The sequence below is a fragment of the Palaemon carinicauda genome, chromosome 19 (assembly GCF_036898095.1).
Source record: "Palaemon carinicauda isolate YSFRI2023 chromosome 19, ASM3689809v2, whole genome shotgun sequence".
In the NCBI taxonomy this organism is placed as follows: domain Eukaryota; kingdom Metazoa; phylum Arthropoda; class Malacostraca; order Decapoda; family Palaemonidae; genus Palaemon; species Palaemon carinicauda.
Window position 1 is genome coordinate 12733258 of NC_090743.1, and position 24926 is coordinate 12758183.

Sequence of the window (24926 nt, forward strand, 5' to 3'; positions counted from 1 at the left end):
CGCATCTCACTTGTTTAGTTACCCTTTTGATATCCCAAAAACCATCGCTGATACCAAAGCCTGAAGCTCCAGGCTAGGCACGTTACTACTTGTACCCAAAACTATATCTGTTACTACAGATAGGATAATATTACTGGTAGAGTCACTAGACCTCTAACCACTAAATTAATGGATTTAGATTCTACAATCAAAATAGACTTGCTTCTTGTTCACTATCATCTACACAGCATGCTTTGTTTCTACAAATTCCTCACTATGGTCTTTTGGATCAGAGATTTTCTGAACCAGCTTCCCGACCTTGCAAAAAGACCAAACCCATACTTTAATAAACTTGGGAGACATCTTAATACTGAAGATACAAATACTGTACAAAGATACATCTAAAGACACTGTAAAGGAAACAAATAAATAAGGTGCTCGAGATAAGCCTAAGATTCATGCAGGACTAGTTTAGCGAGACAAAAAAAAAAGGGCAGCTATGCATAGCTAGGGAATACTAAACTGGACATCAATTGTACCAATGATGGGGCCGAGAGACAGCAAAATAACTTCAGGAGAATTATTTTAAATATGTAAAACTTCATTTACCAAGTAAAATCGTAAGTGTAAAAATAATTGCCAATAAAAGTTCAAGGCATTACAGTAACTATTAAGGGATTACTGTAAAACTTAAATGTTTACATTATCATGTACTAAGGTGCAAACAGCAATCACCTAGTATGAAATTCATAGTCTATTGTTGCAGAACATTTTTATAATGGGGCAAGATTTCCACAAATGAAACTGACATATCAAATTCACTAATACAGAACCATGGTTTGACAAGTATACAACTAAAACTAAAGATTTTCAATAAAGCCACCAGCATTGGTCGACACTTCAAATAAGACTTAACTGTTCACAGAAGGGCAGGAGTTTGATGACCAACAGTTTATACAAGTATTAATCAAAAGAATGTCTTTTCAAACCTTGCATCCTTGAGTAATTACCCATCCTAATTTTTGTTATTTGTAATGCGATTTCCTCATCTCAATCAGATACTGAATCATTGATTAGGTAACTGTATATAAGAAACCCAAAATTTCCATCAAGAAAGGCATAGTCAAAATAATGAGTAACAAATGAATGCCTTAACATGCAATGCTTTTATATGCTTTAATCAAAAGACCATTTCTGTTTCTTTTGACAAGATAAGTACAAAGACAATCTTATGATTCGGTAGTTTTCTTACACAGAGGAATTGGAGATAAATTCCCAAATTTTACTTCCATTTAGTCCTATACTCTCAGAAACAAAAAGTACCCATAATAGGATAATCAAACCATACATGTAAGATAAACCTTTATAATTATTTCTGTATCAGCTTATCCATCAATATAATTCAATGTTGCACTGAGAACTCTTAATTACTTTAACCTCCTAAACGTATTTACAAGAGATTTAACAAAAGACACATACAATCTGCAATTATACAAAATATTCATGGAAAGATTTCAAATTAAATAAAATTAATGTTCACCTCGAAATAAAGCTAATGTTCTTCATATCCATCAGGAAGAGCATTAACATGAGCGTTGTGGAAGAGGGATTTCTGGCCATCACCCCATGGGAATCTCTGCAAGAGAAAATGGTAGTGCTATAGTAAAAAGTCTTCACAACAACAAAGGCAAAAGATCCTAAGATCTACAAATGAAGCCTTACTATTATTAGATAATTGTAACTTTAAATCAAAGGGCATTACTCAAAAGCATATACATTACCTTAACCCTTTTACCCCCAGGCTATTTGGAACTTTCTAACCCTTAACCCCCAGGGATTATTTTTTTTCAAGCACATTTTGCAGTATATTTTTTTTAAAATTGCTCTAACAGCCTTAATTTTCATCATAGAGAGGTCAGGTTGGTCTCATTCTCTTGGAAAATGCCTGAAGTTTCTCAAAAAATTATCAAAATTATGAAAAAAATTTAAATAGCAGTTTTTTGCAAGGACGTACCGGTACGTCCATGGGGGTAAAGGGATGAGTTTTGTGAAACGTACCAGTACGTCCTTTGGGGGTAAAAGGGTTAATGTCTCTTGATTGCTATACTTGCACTTTAGCATGCTCTGAATACCTGGTTTGTAATTATCTCTTATATTAAGTGTTTAAGTTATATTTAACTATCATATCCTCATAAAAGTGAGGACTATCATGTCCAATTGATGCTAGATATTGGATACACAAGTAACAATAGTTTGATGCCTAACAAATTACTGGCAGAGAGAATTTAATAAAGAGTATTTGAAAAAAAATGAAAACCACAAGTGTTTTTAAATATATTATCATTATTATATGTTAAGCTACAACATAGCTTCGAGAATTTTCACGAAGGTTATCGACGCAGTCGTTCAACAACTTTGGGGAAAAGGCCTTCAAGTAGCGGCGTACCTGGACACCTGGCTAGTGTGGGCTCCCTCAGCACTGGAGTGCACGGGAAGCAACCTCTCAAGCTGTCAAGTTTCTGCAGTCCCTAGGATTTCAGATCAACTTCAAGAAGTCGAGACTGGCACCAGCTCAGACTTTCCAGTGGCTGGGGATTCATTGGAACCTACAGTCTCATTCCCTGTCCATACCTCCTTCCAAGAGGATAGAAATAGCTTAGTCAGTCTGGTCTCTGGTCAAGTCGGAAACGACCACCAGGCGACGCCAGGAAAGGGTTCTAGGCTCTGCAATTCGCATTGGTAACGAACCGTCATCAAAGTACGGCTCAAGGATGCAAGCAGAGTTTGGGAACGGAGATCCTCCAAAGCTCTTCGCAACCATCAGAAGAAGACCCCGTTGTTACTCCGAAGACAACTTCGACCGTGGTCTACTGCCAAAAGTCTTTCACAGACAATACCGTTGCACTTCCCTCCTCTGGTAGTGATTCTTCATACGGACGCCTCATTGGACGGTTGGGGGGTCATACCCCACACAAGAAAGTGCAAGGTGGTTGGTCCTAGAAATTTCAACAATTCCATATAAATATTCTGGAAGCCATGGCAGTCTTCTTGTCCCTCAAAAAGTTACACTTGAAGAACATCATTCACATTCGTTTAGTCCTCGACAGCAAAGTAATAGTCCATTGCATCAACAGGCAAGGGTCGAGGTCTCCTCAAATAAATCATGTAACATTAGCCATCTTTACGTTGGCTCAGAGGTAAGGGTGGCATCTGTCAGCATCCCACCTTCACGGAGTACGGAATGTGATGGCGGACTCCCAATCTCGGACACAACCTCTAAAGACGGAATGGTCTCTAGACGGAAAATCATTCTCTTTCGTGCAGGATCAAGTCCTTGGTCTTCTAGTGGATCTGTTTGCAATGAGCCCTAACAAGAAACTTCCCTGCTATGTAGCACCAAACATGGATCTAGCAGCAGTGCGCATGGATGCGATGACCCTGCATTGGAATCAGTGGGAGAGGATCTACCAGTTTCCACCCTTCAATCTTCTCATGAACGTTCTGGACAAGATTCGATCGTTCAACGGGACAGCAGCCCTGGTTGCTCCTCTGTGGCCTAAAAGCAACTGGTTCCCCATGGTGACAGAAATGAACGCCAAGTTGGTGCTGTTGCCCAACCCGAGTTTGTCCCAGGAAGTACAGAGGAAGATTGTCTACGCTTCATCATGGAACACTATCAACCTTCATCTCATGATTTTTTCACATTAGCTCTGGAAAAGAGGTTCCAAATTCAATGTGATAAGTTGGCGTTTGCAGAAAATTATAAATCTTCCACTACTTTGACCCAGTATGAAACATCGCGGAAGAAATGGGTTAAGTACGTTAAGGACAAGAATCCAGATTCTTTTACCATGGATTTCTGTTTGGGGTTTTTGATTGACTTACATGCGCAAGGTCTGGTTTCCTCCAGGATTTCGTCGTACAAGTCACCCCTTGCTAGACCCACTCTATATGCTTTCAATATCGATTTCAACTAGGACCTCTTAAATAAGATTCCAAAAGCTTGTGCAAGGTTAAGACCGTCGGCTCTGCCGAAACCTATCTCCTGGTCTTTGGATAAAGTGTTACAATTTGCTTCGGAAATTGACAATCAAACTGCGTCTATGCGTGTTCTGACTCAAAAAGAAATTTTTCTAATTGCAATGGCTTCTGGTGCTCGTGTTAGTGAGATTTTGGCTCTTGCGCAAACCTCCATGTTTCTTGACATATGCGACAACGGTGGCATTGTCGCTCATCAAAGCAACCTTTCTCCCCAATAACGAACTCCCCAAGACGACGAGCGCCTTCTGCGCTGCCAGCAGCTCGAGTTCGTTTATGTGGAGGGTCTGCTCCTATGAGGACCAATAACCTCCGGCCATTTTGCCCGGCAGGTGGGCTTCCCATCTCTCCCTGGATGCACCCGTGAAAAAGACTTCCGGAGGAGGATCCAGGAGTGAAACTCCCGCTCAATTGTTCCTTGGTTCCAACCACCACTGGTGTGCCTCCCAGGTTGACTGGGATTGGGAAAGCTCTAGGGGTGGATACTGCATTGCTAGGGCCTGTACCCCTTTCAGGTCCCACTGGGCCAGGAGCAGCATCAACCTTCCCTTGGGAATGAGCTCCAGGGACACCAGGTGGCCTACCAGCCTGTCACCCCTTTAACAAGGCCGGTTTTCCCCTGATGAAGGACTTAGCCATGCTTCCCAGATTCCCGATCCTCTCCTTCGTCGGGATGGCCCTGACTTGCACAGAGTACATTTCCACTCCCAGGTACACTGTTCTCGTGGTTGGGAAGGGCTGTGACTTCTTCAAGTTGAACTCTACCCACAGTTCTGTAAAGAAGGTTACTAACTCTTCCATCTGCTCTGACAACTGCTCTCTGGACTCCGAGAGGAGTAACCAGTCGTCGAGATACTTCAATAGTCTCATCCCTCTCTCGTGGGCCCACTGGGAGACCAGGAAAAAGAGACACCTGTGAAGACTGGAGGCACTGTTGACAGGCCAAAACAGAGGGTGCGGAACTGGAAGACTGCATCTCCCCACTTGAACTTGAGGAACTTCCTGCTGGATGGGTGCACTGGGATCTGGAAATATTCATCTTTGAGGTCTAGGGATAAACTCTGACGAACACAAGCGAAACGAGAACGCATGTATCTCAACACGGCCAGAGAAAGAATAATGGCGACATGAGGTCGTCCAAAGCGTGCCGCTAGGGCATGCTGGGAAACAAGAAGGACAGGGTTGCACAGGTGAGAAGGGGGAGTTCGGAGGTGGACTGTTGGGGAGGGGGGGAAATTCTGGCCGGATAGAAGACAATAAAAGTAAACTCCTAATTATTGGGACGCGGTAAGTGTTCATGTCAGAATAAAGCAAAACTACTCTAATGGAGTGTCAAGAGAGAAAAACAGTCACATCTGTAAGAGAAAAAGGATGACTGTAAAGTAATTAGTCTTAATGGTTAAGCCTTGATAGGAGAGAGCGGAGACGTCCGCTCTTTACCAGCCAAAAGCAAAAAGTGATGTGATTCATTGAAGCATGAGTAGATACCCCCACCAACCCACTATAAGTGGGTAGGAAGGGTTGCCACCACATATTTTAGATCTAATGGCTGCCTTCCAGCTCCGCTGAAAATATATCCACAATAAATAACATAAGGTATGTTAGTATGAGAACTATTAACTGTTCAGTGGACTGGCAGAATGGACAGGGTTTCCCCACAGCCAACCACTAACTACTAGCTAGGCCCAACACATTGTTATAAGTTTTTAACTGCCGAGTTTCAGATGCATTTAAATTAATTATCTTATTAAAGAACGAAGGTTTGTACTTTTGTAAGAAGAGAGCTTGCCAGTTGTGAAACCGCAGCAAACCTCAAAAAATTCAATGAAATATGTTATTTTTATAATAAAATAAATTTTTGAATATACTTACCCGGTGATTATAATAGCTGCAACTCTGTTGCTCGACAGAAAAACTCTACAGAAAAATTCGCCAGCGATCGCTACACAGGTAGGGGGTGTACTCAACAGCGCCATCTGTCGTTCAGATACCCAGTACTCATTGTAAACAAAGAACTCAATTTTCTCCTCGGTCCACTGGGTCTCTATTGGGGAGGAAGGGAGGGTCCTTTAATTTATAATCACCGGGTAAGTATATTCAAAAATTTATTTTATTATCAAAATAACATTTTTCAATATTTAACTTAGCCGGTGATTATAATAGCTGATTCACACCCAGGGGGATGGGTAGAGACCAGCAAAATATGTTTACATCATATGAGCTATGAATTTTTATTTCATTTTAGAAGTTATCAAAATAACTAAACAAAATAAATAGGTACCTGGTAAGGAAGTCGACTTGAACAATTACTCTGCCTTTTTAAGTACGTCTTCCTTACGGAGCCTCGCGATCCTCTTAGGATGCTGAGTGACCCCTAGGAGCTGAAGTATCAAGGGTTGCAACCCATACAACAGGACCTCATCAAAACCTCTAATCTAGGCGCTTCTCAAGAAATGACTTTGACCACCCGCCAAATCAACTAGGATGCGAAAGGCTTCTTAGCCTTCCGGACAACCCAAAAACAACAATAAAAACATTTCAAGAGAAAGATTAAAAAGGTTATGGAATTAAGGAATTGTAGTGGTTGAGCCCTCACCCACTACTGCACTCGCTGCTACGAATGGTCCCAGAGTGTAGCAGTTCTCGTAAAGAGACTGGACATCCTTAAGATAAAAAGACGCGAACACTGACTTGCTTTTCCAATAGGTTGCGTCGATTATACTTCGCTGAGATCTATTTTGTTTAAAGGCCACGGAAGTTGCGACAGCTCTAACTTCGTGTGTCCTTACCTTCAGCAAAGCTTGGTCTTCCTCATTCAGATGGGAATGAGCTTCTCATATTAACAGTCTGATAAAATAGGATAAAGCATTCTTTGACATAGGCAAAGATGGTTTCTTAACTGAACACCATAAAGCTTCAGACGGGCCTCGTAAAGGTTTAGTTCGTTTTAAATAGAACTTAAGAGCTCTTACAGGGCATAAGACTCTTTCTAGTTCATTTCCAACCATACGATAAGCTTGGAATATCGAACGATTTTGGCCAAGGTCGAGAAGGCAGCTCGTTTTTGGCTAGAAAACCAAGTTGTAGAGAACATGTAGCCGTTTCAGATGAGAATCCGATGTTCTTGCTGAAGGCATGAATCTCACTGACTCTTTTAGCTGTGGCTAAGCATACCAGGAAAAGTGTCTTTAAGGTGAGATCTTTCAGGGAGGCTGATTGTAGCGGCTCGAACCTGTCTGACATAAGGAATCTTAGTACCACGTCTAAATTCCAACCAGGTGTAACCAAACGACGCTCCTTCGTGGTCTCAAAAGACTTAAGGAGGTCCTGTAGATCTTTATTGTTGGAAAGATCTAAGCCTCTGTGACGGAAGACTGATGCCAACATGCTTCTGTAACCCTTGATAGTGGGAGCTGAAAGAGATCGTTCTTTCCTCAGATATAAGAGGAAGTCAGCTATTTGAGTTACAGAGGTACTGGTCGAGGATACAGATACTGACTTGCACCAGTTTCGGAAGATTTCCCACTTCGATTGGTAGACTCTAAGGGTGGATGTTCTCCTTGCTCTAGCAATCGCTCTGGCTGCCTCCTTCGAAAAGCCTCTAGCTCTCGAGTGTCTTTCGATAGTCTGAAGGCAGTCAGACGAAGAGCGTGGAGGCCTTGGTGTACCTTCTTTACGTGTGGCTGACGTAGAAGGTCCACCCTTAGGGGAAGTGTTCTGGGAACGTCTACTAGCCATCGAAGTACCTCGGTGAACCATTCTCTCGCGGGCCAGAGGGGAGCAACTAGCGTCAACCTTGTCCCTTCGTGAGAGGCGAACTTCTGCAGTACCTTGTTGACAATCTTGAACGGAGGGAATGCATATAGATCTAGATGTGACCAATCTAGGAGAAAGGCATCTATATGAACTGCTGCTGGGTCCGGGATTGGTGAGCAAAATATTGGGAGCCTCTTGGTCATCGAGGTTGCAAAGAGATCTATGGTTGGCTGGCCCCAGGTGGCCCAAAGTCTCTTGCATACATCCTTGTGGAGGGTCCATTCTGTTGGAATTATTTGTCCCTTCCGACTGAGACAATCTGCCATGACATTCAAGTTGCCTTGGATGAACCTCGTTACTAGTGATATGTTTAGACCTTTTGACCAGGTGAGGAGGTCCCTTGCGATCTCGTACAACGTCAGAGAGTAGGTCCCTCCTTGCTTGGAGATGTACGCCAAAGCCGTGGTGTTGTCCGAGTTCACCTCCACCACTTTGCCTTGAAGGAGAGACCTGAAGCTTTTCCAGGCCAGACGTACTGCCAGTAGCTCCTTGCAGTTGAAATGCATTGTCCTTTGACTCGAGTTCCATATTCCCGAGCGTCTAATGTCGCACCCCAGCCTACGTCCGATGCGTCCGAGAAGAGAACGTGGTTGGGAGTCTGAACCGCCAGGGGAAGACCCTCTCTTAGGTTGATATTGTCCTTTCACCAAGTCAGACAAGACTTTATCTTTTCGGAAACCGGGATCGAGATCGCTTCTAGCGTCTTGTCCTTTTTCCAGTGAAAAGCTAGATGGTATTGAAGAGGACGGAGGTGTAGTCTTCCTAGTGACACAAATTGATCCACGGATGACAGCGTCCCTACCAGACTCATCCACAGCCTGACTGAGCAGCGTTCCTTCTTCAGCATCTTCTGGATGGATAGCAGGGCTGGGGGCTGATCGTCTTGTTGTTCAGCAACGTCCTCATCAGAGGGTTCCTCATCCGAAACTGATGAGGAAACGGCAACGGAGTGGGCAACGTCTGGCTCGCTGAATCCGGTCGCACTGGTGGATGCGTGACGGAGCCGGATGCAATATCATGGAACTGCTGCACAGTCTGTGAACTGTCAACAACCATGGGTGCGCGAGGAAGCACAGCGTCAACCCGAGACTGTCTAGACCGTCTGGGTTGTGCAGTCAACACCCTACCGGGTTGCTGAGGTTGACGCACTGCGTCAAAACAAGTCACCTCTGCTGGTTGTTGAACGTCCTGAACGTCAACAACCACCTCCGAGCGTCGCTTAACGTCAACGTGCGGCTGGCAACCCACACTGGGTCGCATCGGTGGAGGAACCACCTCAACTGGCAGACGCGAGTAGGTTACCTCAGCGTCAACAGGGCGCACAACCGACCGGTTGGAAGGTTGTTGGCCAGAAGGTTCTTCTCCGCATTTAAGTCCTCTATCAAGGACGCAAGCTTGGACTGCATGTCTTGCAGCAAAGCCCATTTAGGGTCTACGGGAGCAGGTGTGGCAACAGACGGGGTTAGCGACTGAGGCGGAACCGTTTACCATCCCTGAAAGCCTTGTTATGCGTGACATAATAGTACAGCAAAACTTCAAAGGCTCGACAACAGCTGTGAAGTTGACCTGTAAACAACTTGGAGCGTCTCCTGGCTAGGCGCCAGGGAGAGTCTACCAGAATTGAGAAGTCTATCTGGGCAGAGGCATGAACTCCCAAGCCGAGAACTTCTCTCGTGTCATATCAGACTCTCGCTCTATAAACCAGTTTAAAAGAAGGGAAAGCCAAGGCTGTATCCCCCAAACTCCTCCTGGTGAAAAACCAGTCGCCTAGCCAACGTAACGCTCTCTAGGAGAGCGAGAGAGCACTAGCTTAAAAACAACGGCTTCGAAGTAGCTAGGCCTAGTGTAAGCTCTGACGTTTAGGCGAACGAGGAGCTGCAGTTACAAAAAGATCCGGACGAAGATCCTTAAAAAAATCATCATGATTTAATTAAAGTCCATAGGAGGCTAAGCAGCTTTAGGCTCCTCTCCATCTGACAGAGTCCTCAAGGGAATATCAGTAGGAGGGAGAACAGCAACTTCCTCATCTACAGGAACCTTGTCCGATAAAAGCCGAGTCTCTTACTGGTGCATTAGTAGCGGACCAGAACGCAACGTCATGTAACTGCTTGACAGTCTGTGAACTGTCAACAACTGAACTGTCAACCACAACAGGTGCGTGAGGACGCACAGCGTCCACTCGAGACTGCTTTGACTGCCTAGACTGAGCAGTCAAAACAACTCTAGAATGCGGAGGTTGACGCACAGCGTCAAAACAAGTCAACTCCGATTGTTAGTGAACGTCTTGAACGTCAACAGGAGCATCAGCCAGTGGCCTAACGTCCAAATGCGGCTGAAAAACCACACGAGACCGCATCGAGTGTGGTTCTAAACAACCTGACTGACGTGACTAAGCTACGCCAACGTCAACAGTAAGCACAAAGGAACGTTAGGTTGGCTGAAAGCCAGGATATCGATGAGATAAACGGCTAGACTCAACGGACTAATCGGCAGAATAGTCTTCCATAAGGGAGGCAAGCATATACTGCATGTTTTGCCATACAACCCTTTAAGGATCAACGGAAATGGTTGTGGTAATAGACGAGGGTAACGTCTGTGACCGCAACACTTTGCCTACAAAAAAAGACTCTCGGAGTCTGTGTTACGCTTTTGTTAGGCGGCGAGCAGTTATCCGATGACTGCATAGGGTCAGAGCTGTCCTAATGGCTGTAACCAGGACGCTGGACCTGTCCTGAAAGGACTGACTTTCGCTTAAGGGCTTCGAAACCTTGTGACAGGTTTCTTATGCGAAAAGCCTACGGATGGCGAGGAGAAACAAAGTCTCTCTCGTCTTATGGTAGGGGAGATCTTGGTAAGATACACCCGATACCATAGAGGGAAAACGTCTGTTCGTTGGTCAAGGCCTCTCGAACCCATAAGTCGTTTGACATTACTTCTCCCCTGGGCTTGGGAGCATGTAAGAGGTCCCGGACTAGGTGAACGACAGGCACGAACAGACGAACCCTCGGACGCAACACTGTAACACTTTGCGCATATCACTTTATCACTTCGATTTTCTGTTTTGCACTTATTTCTACCTGAAACACGCAATTCTACCCTTCATTAAAAGGTAGTAATTGCGAAATTAGTCGTATAATGCAAGCTCATAATACCAGCAAAAAACAGAAAACATATTTTAAGATAAAAAGAAAAATCAGTGGCTGGGAAAGAGACTAAATACTAGTTCATATAACTACGTTTTCAATCTCTCACCGCACATAGCCTGGGGACGAGAATAAAAACCTAAAAACGTTTTATCCTTCCTCCCCGTACAGCGACTAGGGACGTGAGTAACACGAGAACAACGTTACCCGCTTGAACGGAACGTTTTCTCTCCTCTCTCTCCCTCCGTCTCTATCTCTCTCTCTCTTTCTCTCTTGATTTCGCACCTAAGAGAAGAGCCCAATTATATATCGTCAAAAAAAAACCTGTTATTTGATTAAAGGAAAAAACTGAAAGGTTTTTCAAATAAAAAGTTCCTTTAAATTAGAATTTAAAACATTTAAGCTAAGAAAGAATGAACAAAACGTCAGAATCGATTACTCTTACTGCAAAGTGAAACCGTGATACACACTCTCTCTATCGTAACGATAGAGCGCATGTTGAACGTCCTGAACGTCAACAACTGCGTAGCATAAAAAACTAAACGTTAGTTCATCTTTGAAAACAGTACGAAGACTATCAAAGAAATTCTTTCATAAAATATTACATTTAAAAAGTTTTAAATCCTTAGCTCTTTAAAAGCTAAAGACGATATAAAGGGCTCAACGTTGATTAACTTCGGTTTCCAAGTTAGGACCGCCTACTCTCAGGAAAGGTCTATATAAACAAAGCATTAAAATTTATTTTTATATGTTTATAAAAAAAATGGAAAGTTAATCGAAGAAGCCTAAAAAAGGCGGAGAGATATAAAATATATAGGGGAAAATCTTAACGTGATAAGATAATTACTAAAAGCCTAAACACACTTCCGTCTAAGGGAAGGGTCGGCCATATAAAAGTGAAAGAAAGTCCATACTCTCTTTGTCACCATAATTAAATCTATCCAAAACGAGTTCAAGTTTTAAGATGAAGATAAAACACCTGCATAGCGAAAGCTCAAAACTAGAATAGTGTACTTCACCAAATAGTTGTGAAAACAAATCCAGTTAGCAACAGCGAATTAGTAGGTCTTGCCGGTAGCCCGACAGAGAGAAAATTGAGTTCTTTGTTTACAATGAGTACTGGGTATCTGAACGACAGATGGCGCTGTTGAGTACACCCCCTACCTGTGTAGCGATCGCTGGCGAATTTTTCTGTAGAGTTTTTCTGTCGAGCAACAGAGTTGCAGCTATTATAATCACCGGCTAAGTTAAATATTGAAAAAAAAACTTTTATAAATTCAATATACAAATTATCATATACTGTATTGTAATATTCATCAACTTCAGCACAGTAGAATTACCTTGTTTCGGAGACGCAGGTGCTCGTAGGCCACAAACTCTGGAGGAGCTTCATGTTCAACGCCAACAAATGCATTAACCATGCACAGGGCAACTGAAGGGATTGCCACTAAAATTGATACCATTTTCCATTGCTTCATGGCAGCAGCTGAAACAATAAATGAAGAAATAACTACACAAATCTGATGGTAAAAAATTACTCTTGCTCTGTGCTAAAGTAAACATGAACTGGACACGAGAGAGAGAGAGAGAGAGAGAGAGAGAGAGAGAGAGAGAGAGAGAGAGAGAGAGAGAGAGAGAGAGAGAGAGAGAGAGAGAGAGAGAGAGAGAAAACAAATTTAAGTCATCTTTTATATCATTCACTTGAGGTAGGATAAATATTAAGATGTTCATTGTATACAAAATACCATAGGCTAGAGCATAAAACATGGCATTTGATTTTGTCAGGTAACTGACTAGTGTAAGTACACAACACTATTGCACCCTAAAAATAATTTTTAAAAAGATATCTAGGCTTCAATAAAGCATTTTTGTACTTTTTTCAATTTGGGGGCATTTTAACCATCAACAATTAATGAATTTTTTTAATCTACAGTATCAGCGTGTTGTTAGATACAAACTAGTGTTTTGTTGTTACTTACACTGGGTGGTGTGAAAATAACATGTGTTATGAGCTGTCTTATCTTGTACTAGCTGTATTAAATATCATTACAGTACTTCTAAAAAGTAGTATGAACTACAATACTGTGATAAAAACCATGTGAAAACAATGTACAAATTGTGCAGTTAGTGGTCTGTGTTTCAGAAGGATTATGACTTAACCCACACTAAATTGCCAGGCATTCGTGGATTTCTGCTGTTACCTAGCTCCCGCGAATAAGAGAGGCCAACAGTACACATTCTTTAAAATCAACACAAATAAGATGAAATTAGGCCTATTGCCCAATGAGGTCCTTGCCTATTGTTAGCAATGGAGGGGTCCAGTACCTGGTATTCTTTATCTTCAAGCAGTGCACAGTCACCACTAAACATCAATCCTCAAAGTCCTACCTAACCTATGATGCCTTGTTCTTGCTTAAAGAGTGAACAACCTAATGACCTGACTGAAAACAGGAAACCTAGTTTTCCTCATAATCATCTCCTCCTCCTCCTATGCCTATTGAACAGTACACTAATCAAGTAGAACCACATTACGCTATGGAAAAATATAAATATATAAAATATAAGTTTTAAACTTTATAATACAGCCCTGTCTTAGAATAATAATTTGCCAGTGTTGCAAAATCTTTAGGGAAAAACTTGGTTAGATTTTGGTAAGACTCCCTCCCACCTTTGCTCAAATTTATATTTGTCTTAGGTAAAACAGGTGGAAACTAAACACTTCTCTGTACATTATCTGTGCAAATGCATACTTAAACAAAATTTATAAGAATTTGTTCTAAGTTCCTTGTTCATGTTTGCAGTGACAAGTAGCACTTGTTATGCTCATTTGTTTATTCCCAACCTACTTAACATCTCCCCATTGTGTAGTGATTATTTGCCAAAATGTGCAGTAGCTACACCCTCTGAGCTAGGTTCCGCAATGGAAACGCAGTACCTTTTTTAAATACTATTGACTATTAGATTTTGCTGAACTCTTCAGTTAATGATTTGTTTGTCCATGACCTGCTTGCACATGCCTGATCATTCTTAATGCTCTTCTCCCCCCTTTAGATGATCTTTACTTCCAATTGGCCAATCAGAATCCAGATATGTTTTAATCACTCCTTTAAATTGGTTCTTGTTGAAATTCGTTAAAGAATGCCTTCAGTGGCTGATATACAAATAAAAAATACTTAGCTCATTCATGGCTACCCTTTGAGATAAGATGTGAATACACCCTTCACAAAACTATTAGACTATTTTAACTAACAAAGAAACTTGAAATTTCTACATAATCACGAAGTAATTCCGTCAGAAGTAGTGTTCCAAGCCGTGCACTTTACATATAAATCGACATTACAATACTTTAGGTCAGAGCAAAGTTAGAAAGCACTATACAGTATTCAGTGCACTTTCTCTGAGCGATTGCAAGGGTAGTTTTGTGGATATGCACAATTTTGAACCCAGGAAATTAATTATTTTTGTAAACTATGGCTATAGATGATTTACACATTTGGACATTACCCAGAAGCTAAATTTGGGTTCTGAAGCAACTGTTAACAGTTGGAGTTTTTGTTTTGAGGTAACTGAACGGTTTGCAGCTAACCAGCCACCAATTGGAGCTCCAGACATGTATGTAAAAATAGACGAGTCAATCCAGAAATTTAAGTAAAAATAGAGGCGATCCAGACATTTATGTAAAAATGGACAAGTCGAAGTTTGGGAAGTCTAAATATGGGTATGGCAGGAAAATTCCTAGTGTGTGGGATTTTTGCGGATTATTCATAATTCGACTATTAAGATAAGACAACACAAACCGAGTCTCAGTGCAAGCTAAGAATATGGCTATCTAAGGGGGCTCCATCACCCGGCTGGGGAAAGATATGGCTCCTCTGTTAGGTCAAGTAGGGAACGTTAGGTTAGGTGGTGTCCTGGTTTTGTTTCCATTTTAAAACTGGACCATGTTAAAGATTGAGAAGTCAGTGTTCGATCAGAAAGAGAAAAAATGGTTAGAAAAATAACAGTGCTCGAGAGAAAACTGCAGCAGTTAGTCCGTAGGTTTGGTTTCACCCTCTTATTTCTGCTGCCATTAGCATCTGTTATTTGTTAGTTTTCATTTTATCCCATCCAAAACATCAATTCAAATAGGGCTTCCCATATGATCGAAGGGGTTTCGTTGAGAGGTGATTTGATAGTAATTGCTCAACATACCTCAAAACCTTAGACTATCTTAACTAACCATATCTATTTTTACATGAATACTCCATGATCATTTAGATTGGCTTTTACATAAACTACTTGTGAAGATCATAAAATTACCTAGTTTATCCGATCCATTTACCCTGCTTGCCACCGCTTTGTTAATTCATTCTCCAAATGCTTGTTAGTTGGCCGCTTCTACATTGTACATTCATGCACACAATTAATCACCTAGCATCCTACCCGCAATTCTACATTCACACCAACCTAGGGTTTCATTCCACTTTATAGGGTTTATAAGCACTGGCTTGGGTATATATGAAGGGGTAAATATTTATCATAATAGAAAAGGTGAAGTTTAATTCCATTTCACCAAATGAGAGAGATGTAGCCTTACCTAAATTATCTCTTATCTTACCCACTTCAGCATCTCATTACCACAGGAGGGAGGGGGGGGGCTTAAACACCCACTACAACCCCCATCCCAATTACCTTTTCTACATACTACCCAAGAACTATTACCCGCCCTAGTCACAATGTCAAATTTAATATTTTTCATTCTGGTAGTAAGCTAGGAACTCAGCCTTTGTTAAATACAGTTCACTTAAAGAATGGTTTAATTTTAAATAAGAAATTGAAACTCAAACTTGAATAAATCTTTGCAAATATATTTTGTATACCATATACTACTGGCGGAAACCTCTATTAACAAATTTAGAGCTTTTGTCCTTATAGCACTATTATAGGAGCCTCCTTCCAGCCGGTAGTTCAGAAAAACACTGATAGGTGATGATTCTGCCATAAGTTAAGTGTTCAAACAGAATAAAGGGCCCAACGTTTTATATTTCAAACTTTTGTTATTCACTTTCAATTTTGGAGTATGCAATAAAATCATAGCTCTTATTTTATTGATCATGTTCATAATAAAAGGTTAGGGTACAAATATCTGTTCGATATCTTTAGTCTGATCATTGAAAATGGAAACCAAGTCCATGTTTGAACAGATGCTGAAGCATGAAGCTACAACTCACCCCTTTGATAAGTGTATAATTGATAATTAATATAAAACTGCTAATCCACAGGGATAGCACACGTAGCAAAACATGTTCCGCTTGCCAGAACATAGCAATAGTGATAATGTTTAATAGCGAGCATATGGCAGAGTAAAAATTAATAACTCATTGGCTCAATTAAGTGATGAGGTATTTGTAGTACAATGATTGAACACTTAGGAACGAGTCCATAGAAAATGGGATAGAAATCTCCGTTCTCTTTGCGTCCAGAAGTACTGGCAAACAAAAGCTCCGGTATTTTAAGTTTCATTACTATTACTCAGTTTCGATTACGGTAATATGTTATTTTTATTAGTAAAATAAATTTTTGAATATACTTACCCGATAATCATGTAGCTGTCAACTCCGTTGCCCGACAGAATTCTATGGAGGGATACGCCAGCTATCACAATACTAGAAGGGGGTGTATTTACCAGCGCCACCTGTGGCCAGGTACTCAAGTACTTCTTGTTGACACCTCCTCAATTATTCCTCGGTCCACTGGTTCTCTATGGGGAGGAAGGGAGGGTCGATTAAATCATGATTATCGGGTAAGTATATTCAAAAATTTATTTTACTAATAAAAATAACATTTTTCAATATTAAACTTACCCGATAATCATGTAGCTGATTCACACCCAGGGGGGTGGGTGAAAAACCAGTGTACAAGACTAAAGGATAGCTAAGTATCCCGTATTTCATATAATCAGTTATACACAATAACAATGAAATAATAAGTACCTGGTAAGGAAGTCGACTTGAACCGTTACTCTGCCTTTAATAAGATCGTCTTCCTTACTGAGCGCAGCGTTCCTCTTGGGAGGCTGAATCAACTCAAAGGTGCTAAAGTATACAGGGCTGCAACCCATACTAAAGGACCTCATCACAACCTTTAACCTCGGCGCTTCTCAAGAAAGAATTGACCACCCGCCAAATCAACAAGGATGTGGAAGGCTTCTTAGCCGACCGTACAACCCATAAAAAGTATTCAAGAGAAAGGTTAAAAGGTTATGGGATTATGGGAATGTAGTGGCTGAGCCCTCGCCTACTACTGCATTCGTTGCTACGAATGATCCCAGGGTGTAGCAGTACTCGTAAAGAGACTGGACATCTTTGAGATAGAATGATGCGAACACTGACTTGCTTCTCCAATAGGTTGCATCCATAACACTCTGCAGAGAATGGTTCTGTTTGAAGGCCACTGAAGTAGCCACAGCTCCCACTTCATGTGTCCTTACCTTCAGCAAAGCAAGGTCTTCTTCCTTCAGATGAGAATGTGTTTCTCTAATCAGAAGCCTGAATAGTAAGAAACTGAGTTCTTAGAACTTGGAAAAGAAGGTTTCTTGATAGCACACTATAAGGCTTCTGATTGTCCTTGTAAAGGTTAAGACCTTTTTAGATAGTACCTAAGAGCTCTAACTGGGCAAAGTACTCTCTTCAGATCATTCCCCACCAAGTTGGACAGGCTTGGGATCTCGAACGACTTAGGCCAAGGACGTGAAGGAAGCTCGTTTAGCAAAAACCGAGCTGCAAGGAACATGTAGCCGTTTCAGATGTGAAAACAATGATCCTGCTGAAGGCGTGGATCTCACTTACTCTTTTAGCTGTTGTCAAGCACACGAGGAAAAGAGTTTTTAATGTGAGGTCCTAAAAAGAGGCTGATTGGAGAGGTTCAAATCTTGATGACATAAGGAACCTTAGGACCACGTCTAGATTCCAGCCTGGAGTGGACAACCGACGTTCCTTTGAGGTCTCAAAAGACCTAGGGAGGTCCTGTAGATCTTTGTTGGTGGAAAGATCCAAGCCTCTGTGGCGGAAAACCGCTGCCAACATACTTCTGTAACCCTTGATCGTAGGAGCTGAAAGGGATCTTACTTTCCTTAGATATAACAGGAAGTCAGCAATCTGGGTTACAGTGGTACTGGTTGAGGAAACTGCATTGGTCTTGTACCAGCTACGGAAGACTTCCCCTTGAGACTGATAGATTCTGAGAGTGGATGTTCTCCTTGCTTTGGCAATCGCTCTGGCTGCCTCCTTCGAAAAGCCCCTAGCTCTTGAGAGTGTTTCGAAAGTCTGAAGGCAGTCAGACGAAGAGCGTGGAGGATTGGGTGTACCTTCTTTACGTGAGGTAGACTTAGAAGGTTCACTCCTAGAGGAAGAGTCCTGGGAATGTCGACCAGCCATGCAGTACCTCTAAGAACCATTCTCTCGCGGACCAGAGCGGAGCCAACCAACGTCAGCCGTGTCCCTTTGTGAGAGGAGAATTTCTGAAGTACCCTGTTGACAATCTTGAACGGCGGGAATGCATACAGGTCGAGGTGGAACCAATCCAGCAGAAAAGCATCCACGTGAACTGCTGCTGGGTCTGGAATCGGAGAACAATACAACAGGAGTCTCTAGGTTATCGAGGTAGTGAACAGATCTATGGTTGGCTGACCCCACAGGGCCCAAAGTCTGTTGCAAACATTCTTGAGAAGGGTCCACTCTGTGGGGATGACCTGACCCTTCCGTCTGAGGTGATCTGCCATGACATTCATACCGCCCTGAATGAACCTCGTTACCAGTTAGCTTTCGATCTTAAGACCAGATGAGTAGGTCCCTTGCGATCTAGAACAACTTCCACGAAAAAGTCCCTCCCTGCTTGAAGATGTAAGCCAGGGCTGTGGTGTTGTCAGAGTCCACCTCCACCACTTTGTTAAGCTGGAGGGACTTGAAGTTTATCAAGGCCAGAATAACCGCCAACAACTTCTTGCAAATGATGTGAAGTGTCCTTTGCTCCTGATTCCATGTTCCCGAGCATTCTTGTCCGTCCAAAGTCGCACCCCAGCCCATGTCTGATGCGTCCGAGAGGAGACGGCGGTCGTGTTTCTGAACAGCCAAAGGTAGACTTCCTTGAGAAGAAAGCTGTTCTTACACCACGCGAGAGAAGACCTCCTCTCTTCGGAAACAGGAACTGAGACCGTCTCTAGCGTCATGTCCTTTATCCAGTGAGCAGCTAGATGATACTGAAGGGGGGGAAGGTGGAGTCTCCCTAACACGATGAACAGGGCCAGCGATGAAAGTGTCCCTGTTAGACTCATCCACTACCTGACTGAGCATCGGTTCCTTCTCAGCATGCTCTGGATGCATTCTAGGGCTTGGAAGATCCTTGGGGCCGACGGAAAAGTCCGAAAAGCTCGACTCTGAAGATCCATACCCAAGGAGACAATGGTCTGGGATGGAACGAGCTGAGACTTCTCAAAATTGACCAGGAGGCCCAGTTCCTTGGTCAGATCCATAGTCCATTTGAAAATCTCCAGACAGCGACGACTTGTGGGAGCTCTTAAAAGCCAGTCGTCTGACGGAGCCGGACACAAGATCATGATACTGCTGCACAGTCTGTGAACTGTCAATCATGGGCAAGCGAGGAAGTACAGTGACAACCCGAATCTGTCTAGACTGTCTGGGTCGTACAGACAACTCCTTATCGGGTTGCTGAGGTTGCCGCACTGCGTCACAACAAGTCACTTCTGTTGGTTGTTGAACGTCTTCCCCGTGACACATTGACTCCGTAAACAAAAAATCCTCTAACAAGGACTAAGCTTGGACTGCATGTCATGCAACACAGCTCAAGGTCTATGGGAGCAGGTGTGGTAACAGACGGGATTAGCGACTGAAGTGGAACCATTACCTTCCCTGGAAGCATGTTATGCTTAAATAAAAGTCCATAAGAGGTTATGCAGCTAAAGGCTCCCTCCAAATGACAGAGTCCTCAAGGGAATATCAGAAGGAGGGAGAAAAGAACTTTCTCATCTACAGGGACCATATCCTAGAAAAGCTAAGTTCTCTCAGTGAGGGTTCACTGGTGCAAAAGCAGCAGACTAGAAGGCAACGTTATGAAACTGCTTGACAGTCTAGTGAGTTGGCAACAACCAAAGATGTGTGACTGAGAAGCATGCGGTAAGGTATGCAGAGCATGATGTATGCAGAGTATGCTGTCTGCAGAGCATGCTGTATGTAGAGCATGTTGTATGCAGAGCATGCTGAATGCAGAGCATGCTGTATGCAGAGCATGTTGTATGCAGAGCATGCTGAATGCAGAGCATGCTGTATGCAGAGCATGTTGTATGCAGAGCATGCTGTATGCAGAGCATGCTGTATGCAGAGCATGTAGTAAGCAGAGCCTGCTGTAAGCAGAGCCTGCTGTAAGGAAAGCAGAGCGTGTGCATGGCGTTTAACATTTCTCAGAAATTCCATGACCAGTGCTAGAGTGCTTTATGCATGCTTGCATGGGGTTTTAATATCAACATAATATTTACCTTACATTCATAACTCATGATTCATATTTTTGCCATATTTTGCGATCTTGTTAAAAATATATTGCAAGGAATACAAATATATTTTTATAAGAAATACAAATAACCTCCATTATCATATGGTTTGAAAATGGAGGTAAGGTATGCTGAACAGCAGAGTCAGAACGAGCTGGAACAACAATAGTTGTGGTTTCCTCTTCAAGACTCTGTTGAGGGAACACCTGAGGCTCAGTCTGCAAAGGCTGAATAAAAGACAAGCAGAAGGAAGGCGCATGGGTGGAGGAGGCTGACTCCTAGCATGAGTGGTTGAACCCAAGGGTTGCGCTTGCTGAGCGGTTGGCGGAAGCGGAGTAGCAAGTTCCAGTTCCTGTGGTGTGAGCGGAGCGCGATGAGGAAGAGGCTGCGCAGAACAAGGTAAATGTCTCGCAAGCTGAGGCTCCTGAGGCGCAAGGCTAAGGTGTTGTGGTGCTTGCCTTGTGGAGGGTTGAGCTCGCTGCAGCGAGAGCTGAGGAGACTGACTCATGGACGGGAGAGGTTGTTGTACCTCAACCGAGTGTTGCATCACTGGTGGAGCAGCAAGTGGAGGCGGAGGAAGAGAGGTATAATCCTCCTGATCCCATTGTAAAGGTTGCCTTAAGGAAGGCGGAGGCTGAACACCACTGGGAACAGCAAACTCAGCACGTGGCTCAACATCGTACGCCTGGCAGGTGGTACTGCGATCAGGCGGAGCGAGCGTAGGCGGAGGGAGTGTAGGCGGAGGCGGAGGAGCAACACTCTCAGCCCGAAACTCACGCATCAAGTCCGAAAGCTGTGCTTGCATGGACTGTAGTAGAGTCCACAACATCGTACGCCTGGCAGGTGGTACTGCGATCAGGCGGAGCGAGCGTAGGCGGAGGGAGTGTAGGCGGAGGCGCAACACTCTCAGCCCGACACTCACGCATCAAGACCGAAAGTTGTGACTGCATGGACTGCAGTAGAGTCAACTTGGGGTCGGCAGACACTAAGGTCTGCTGAGGTAAAGCCTTAACAGCAGAGATCTGTTGCGGCAGAACCTTACTCCTCTTAGGCGGAGTGCATTCAACTGATGACTGAGGAGAGTCAGAGCTAACCCAATGACTGCATCCAGGTTGTTGAACTTTAACTTCGTACGTCTGGCATAGGTCTGGACTTTACGTTAAGAGGTCTTGAGACCTGAGACCAGCGTTACTCTGCCTTTATTTTCTCCCCTAAATCTCTTCTGCAGACGAGCAAAATAAGGGCTCAATCGTCTGCGGGTGGGAGTGACGGTCTCGGTAAGACACGCCCACAACCACCGAGGATACTTCTGTGCGCCGATCAAGGCCTGCTGAACCCTTATGCCCTTCGACATTGCTTCTCCCCTGGGCTTGGGAGCTTGCAAGAGGTCCCGGACTGGGAGGACGACTGGCGCGCACAGAAGTACCCTCACGCACAACACTGACGTACTTTGCGCTAATCACTTATCACTTTGATTTCTGTTTGCACTTATTTCACTGAACTCGAAACTTTAAGTGGTTTGTACCTGAAACACGCAATTCTATCCTTTCTCAAAAGTTAGTAATTGCGAAAACAGAATTACAATGTAACAGAAAAATCTAATGAAAGATAATTCAGTGGCTGGAAAGAGACTAAACACTAGATCACTCTAGAAACGTTTAGTTTCTTCCCCTAAAGAGACTAGGGAGAAGAGCAAAAACGATAACGACGTTACTCGTACGCCTGGCAGGCTTGAATGAAACGTTTATCCTATTTTTCTCCCTCCGTCTCTATCTCTCTCTCTCTCTCTCTCTCTCTCTCTCTCTTGACTTAGAACCTGAGAGAAGAGCCCAATCATATATATCGTTAAAACATATTATTGTTAAAGGAAAAAACTGAAATATTTCCCAAAATGAAAAGTTCCTTTATCAGGATCAAAACCATTAAGTTAAGAAAGAATGAACAAAACGCTAGACACGGTTACTCTTACTGCAACGTGAAACCGTGAACATTCTTTCTCTATCGTAACGATAGAGTGCAAGTTGAACGTTCTGAACGTCAACAACTGCAGAGACAAAACAAAACGTTAGTTCAACTTTGAAAAAGTACGAGACTATCAAAGAAATTCTTTCAAACTCTGTGGCGGAAATAGCATAATATGTTAACAGGTAAAACCGAAATGACGGGCTCAATGTTAATTAACTTCGGTACCAAGAAAAGACCGCCTACTATTAGGAAGGTCGAATATAAACAAATATAAAAATTAATTTTAATAAGTTTATAATAAAAGGAAGTTAATCGAAGAGGCCTATAAGAGGCGGAGAGATATAAAATAAATCTATAACTTTTGTTAAGCAAAATTAAGAAAGAGAGTCTATACTCTCTTAGACACCAACACTTCCGTCTAAGGGAAGGGTCGGCCATTGAAAGGTGAACGAGAGTTCATACTCTCTTCGTCACCATAATTAATCAAATTAATTCCAAAAGCTAACTAAGCTAATATAGAAGTTTCCAGTAAAGCGACAGCCGAAATCAAAGAGAAATACTTCACCAAAGTCGTGAAAATACTCCAAGAACATAAGCGTATCCCAGAACGTCTTGCCGGAAGCACGACAGAGGAATAATTGAGGAGGTGTCAACAAGAAGTACTTGAGTACCTGGCCACAGGTGGCGCTGGTAAATACACCCCCTTCTAGTATTGTGATAGCTGGCGTATCCCTCCATAGAATTCTGTCGGGCAACGGAGTTGACAGCTACATGATTATCGGGTAAGTTTAATATTGAAAATTATTTTATTTTGACTTAATGACAATGACTGATGGAAGGTTTTAAAAAGTTAATTTATATACCAAGACAATTGGACAAGTATACTATTTCCAGGTGTTTCGAATGTAATTGATTACAATACCTAGCGCAAAGCCATTGCTTTTCTGTTATGGTAGTCGGAGCCTTTGTAGTTCGTTGGGACAGACTGAAAAAACAAACCCAAAAACCCTGGCTAACCTAAGTTTCCCTACCTAACCTAACCTAGGAGCCATTTCCTCACCTGCTTACCCACAGGGGGTGGGATCTACGCCCTGTTGCAACTACCGTAATCTTAGTTTACCCTGTCCCAACAAACTACATTCATCCCTGTTTTACCATCATATACTGTTTCCCCACCCAAAACCCGGAGTTCCCACTGGGGGTTCCCCCTTTCTCGGTGGATATAAATATATGTGGTATTATTGTACTGTATTACAGGGCAATGTAACCTAGGAAAAAAATGGGGGAAATGTAGGTTTTTACTATGAAAGGTTACCCTGACGGTAAGTACAGTAATACCCGATTTTCTACATAGTATTAATTGCACCTTTCTATATTATTATTATTATTACTATCCAAGCTACAACCCTAGTTGGAAAAGCAAGATGCTATAAGCCCAGGGGCCCCAACAGGGAAAAATAGCCCAGTGAGGAAAGGAAATAAGGAAATAAATCAATGAAGAGAACAAATTAACAATAAATCATTCTAAAATAAGTAACAACGTCAAAACAGACATGTCATATATAAACTATTGACAACAACAAAAACAAATATGTCATAAATAAACTATAAAAAGACTCATGTCTACCGGTGGATTGAATGTTGTCTATCAACATTCAACCTTTACATGCCTACAATACTCATTTGAATATATAACACGGTAAATTCGGTGCCGCAGTCTATTCTCGTACTACGAGCTACCGTGAAGTACCCTACAGTAGATACAAACAGATAGCCTAGTCTATCAGAAAAGTCCGGAAAAGTACACAAGCTTTTGGAAATCTCACAATTACCTTCAATCACTTTAGATTTTTGCTTGATCTAAATTAGATTTCCATTGGTGGGTTGCATTAAAGCATCAAAACGATGGGTGTAAAATCAAAACAACCCTGGACCCAACCGGCCCCACTATGTAGGGTACGAAATCTGTACCCAAATTTCAACCTTAAAAATAACCGCAATTTTTTTCTTAATCTACATATCAATATATTACCTCCATGACCAGCATGACCTTCGGCCTTAGCTGACGCATTGAGCAGCGCCGTTTGGAAAGAACGTCGTGAAAGGCGAACAAGTGAGGCAGCCATTTTGCAGAATGGAAAGTCGTCGACTACTCCTCGACTGAAGATTGCTTAGTGATTTTCAAGGTCCGGACTCGGCTCTGTTTTTCAGCGTACAATAAAGGTATCAAATTATGTTTTCGACAAATTTCCAATTATATACGAAATTACATAGAAATCAAATGTATGCGAGATCATTCATAGCATGCATGTGGTATTATTTTTGGATAATTTTTCCTCGTGGTATCTTGTATGAAGAAAAATATGTGTGGTAAATAATCGCATATTGCTCTGTTAATCCCACATCAGCTGACTAATACAGCGAAATTGTGGTGTAAAGTGACA

General features: G+C 42.5%; 1 protein-coding gene across 1 annotated transcript; it reads right to left on the minus strand.

Moving 5' to 3' along the window:
- Positions 1 to 1328: 1328 nt before the first annotated feature.
- Positions 1329 to 24672, minus strand: LOC137658442 (cytochrome c oxidase subunit 6A, mitochondrial-like). The gene is made up of 3 exons (XM_068393163.1): positions 24515 to 24672; positions 12317 to 12462; positions 1329 to 1615 (listed from the first exon to the last, which is right to left on the minus strand). The coding sequence occupies exons 1-3, from the start codon at positions 24606 to 24608 to the stop codon at positions 1532 to 1534; spliced, it is 324 nt and encodes a 107-aa protein (XP_068249264.1). The 5' UTR covers positions 24609 to 24672; the 3' UTR covers positions 1329 to 1531.
- Between the last annotated feature and the right edge of the window lie 254 nt (positions 24673 to 24926).

Coding starts and splice junctions, on each gene's coding strand:
- LOC137658442 (XM_068393163.1), bottom strand. CDS start 24,608: ATGGCTGCCTCACTTGTTCGCCTTTCACGACGTTCTTTCCAAACGGCG. Junction 12,463..24,514: donor AGGTCATGCTGGTCATGGAG/GTAATATATTGA, acceptor TTATTGTTTCAG/CTGCTGCCATGAAGCAATGG. Junction 1,616..12,316: donor ACCTGCGTCTCCGAAACAAG/GTAATTCTACTG, acceptor TTTCTCTTGCAG/AGATTCCCATGGGGTGATGG.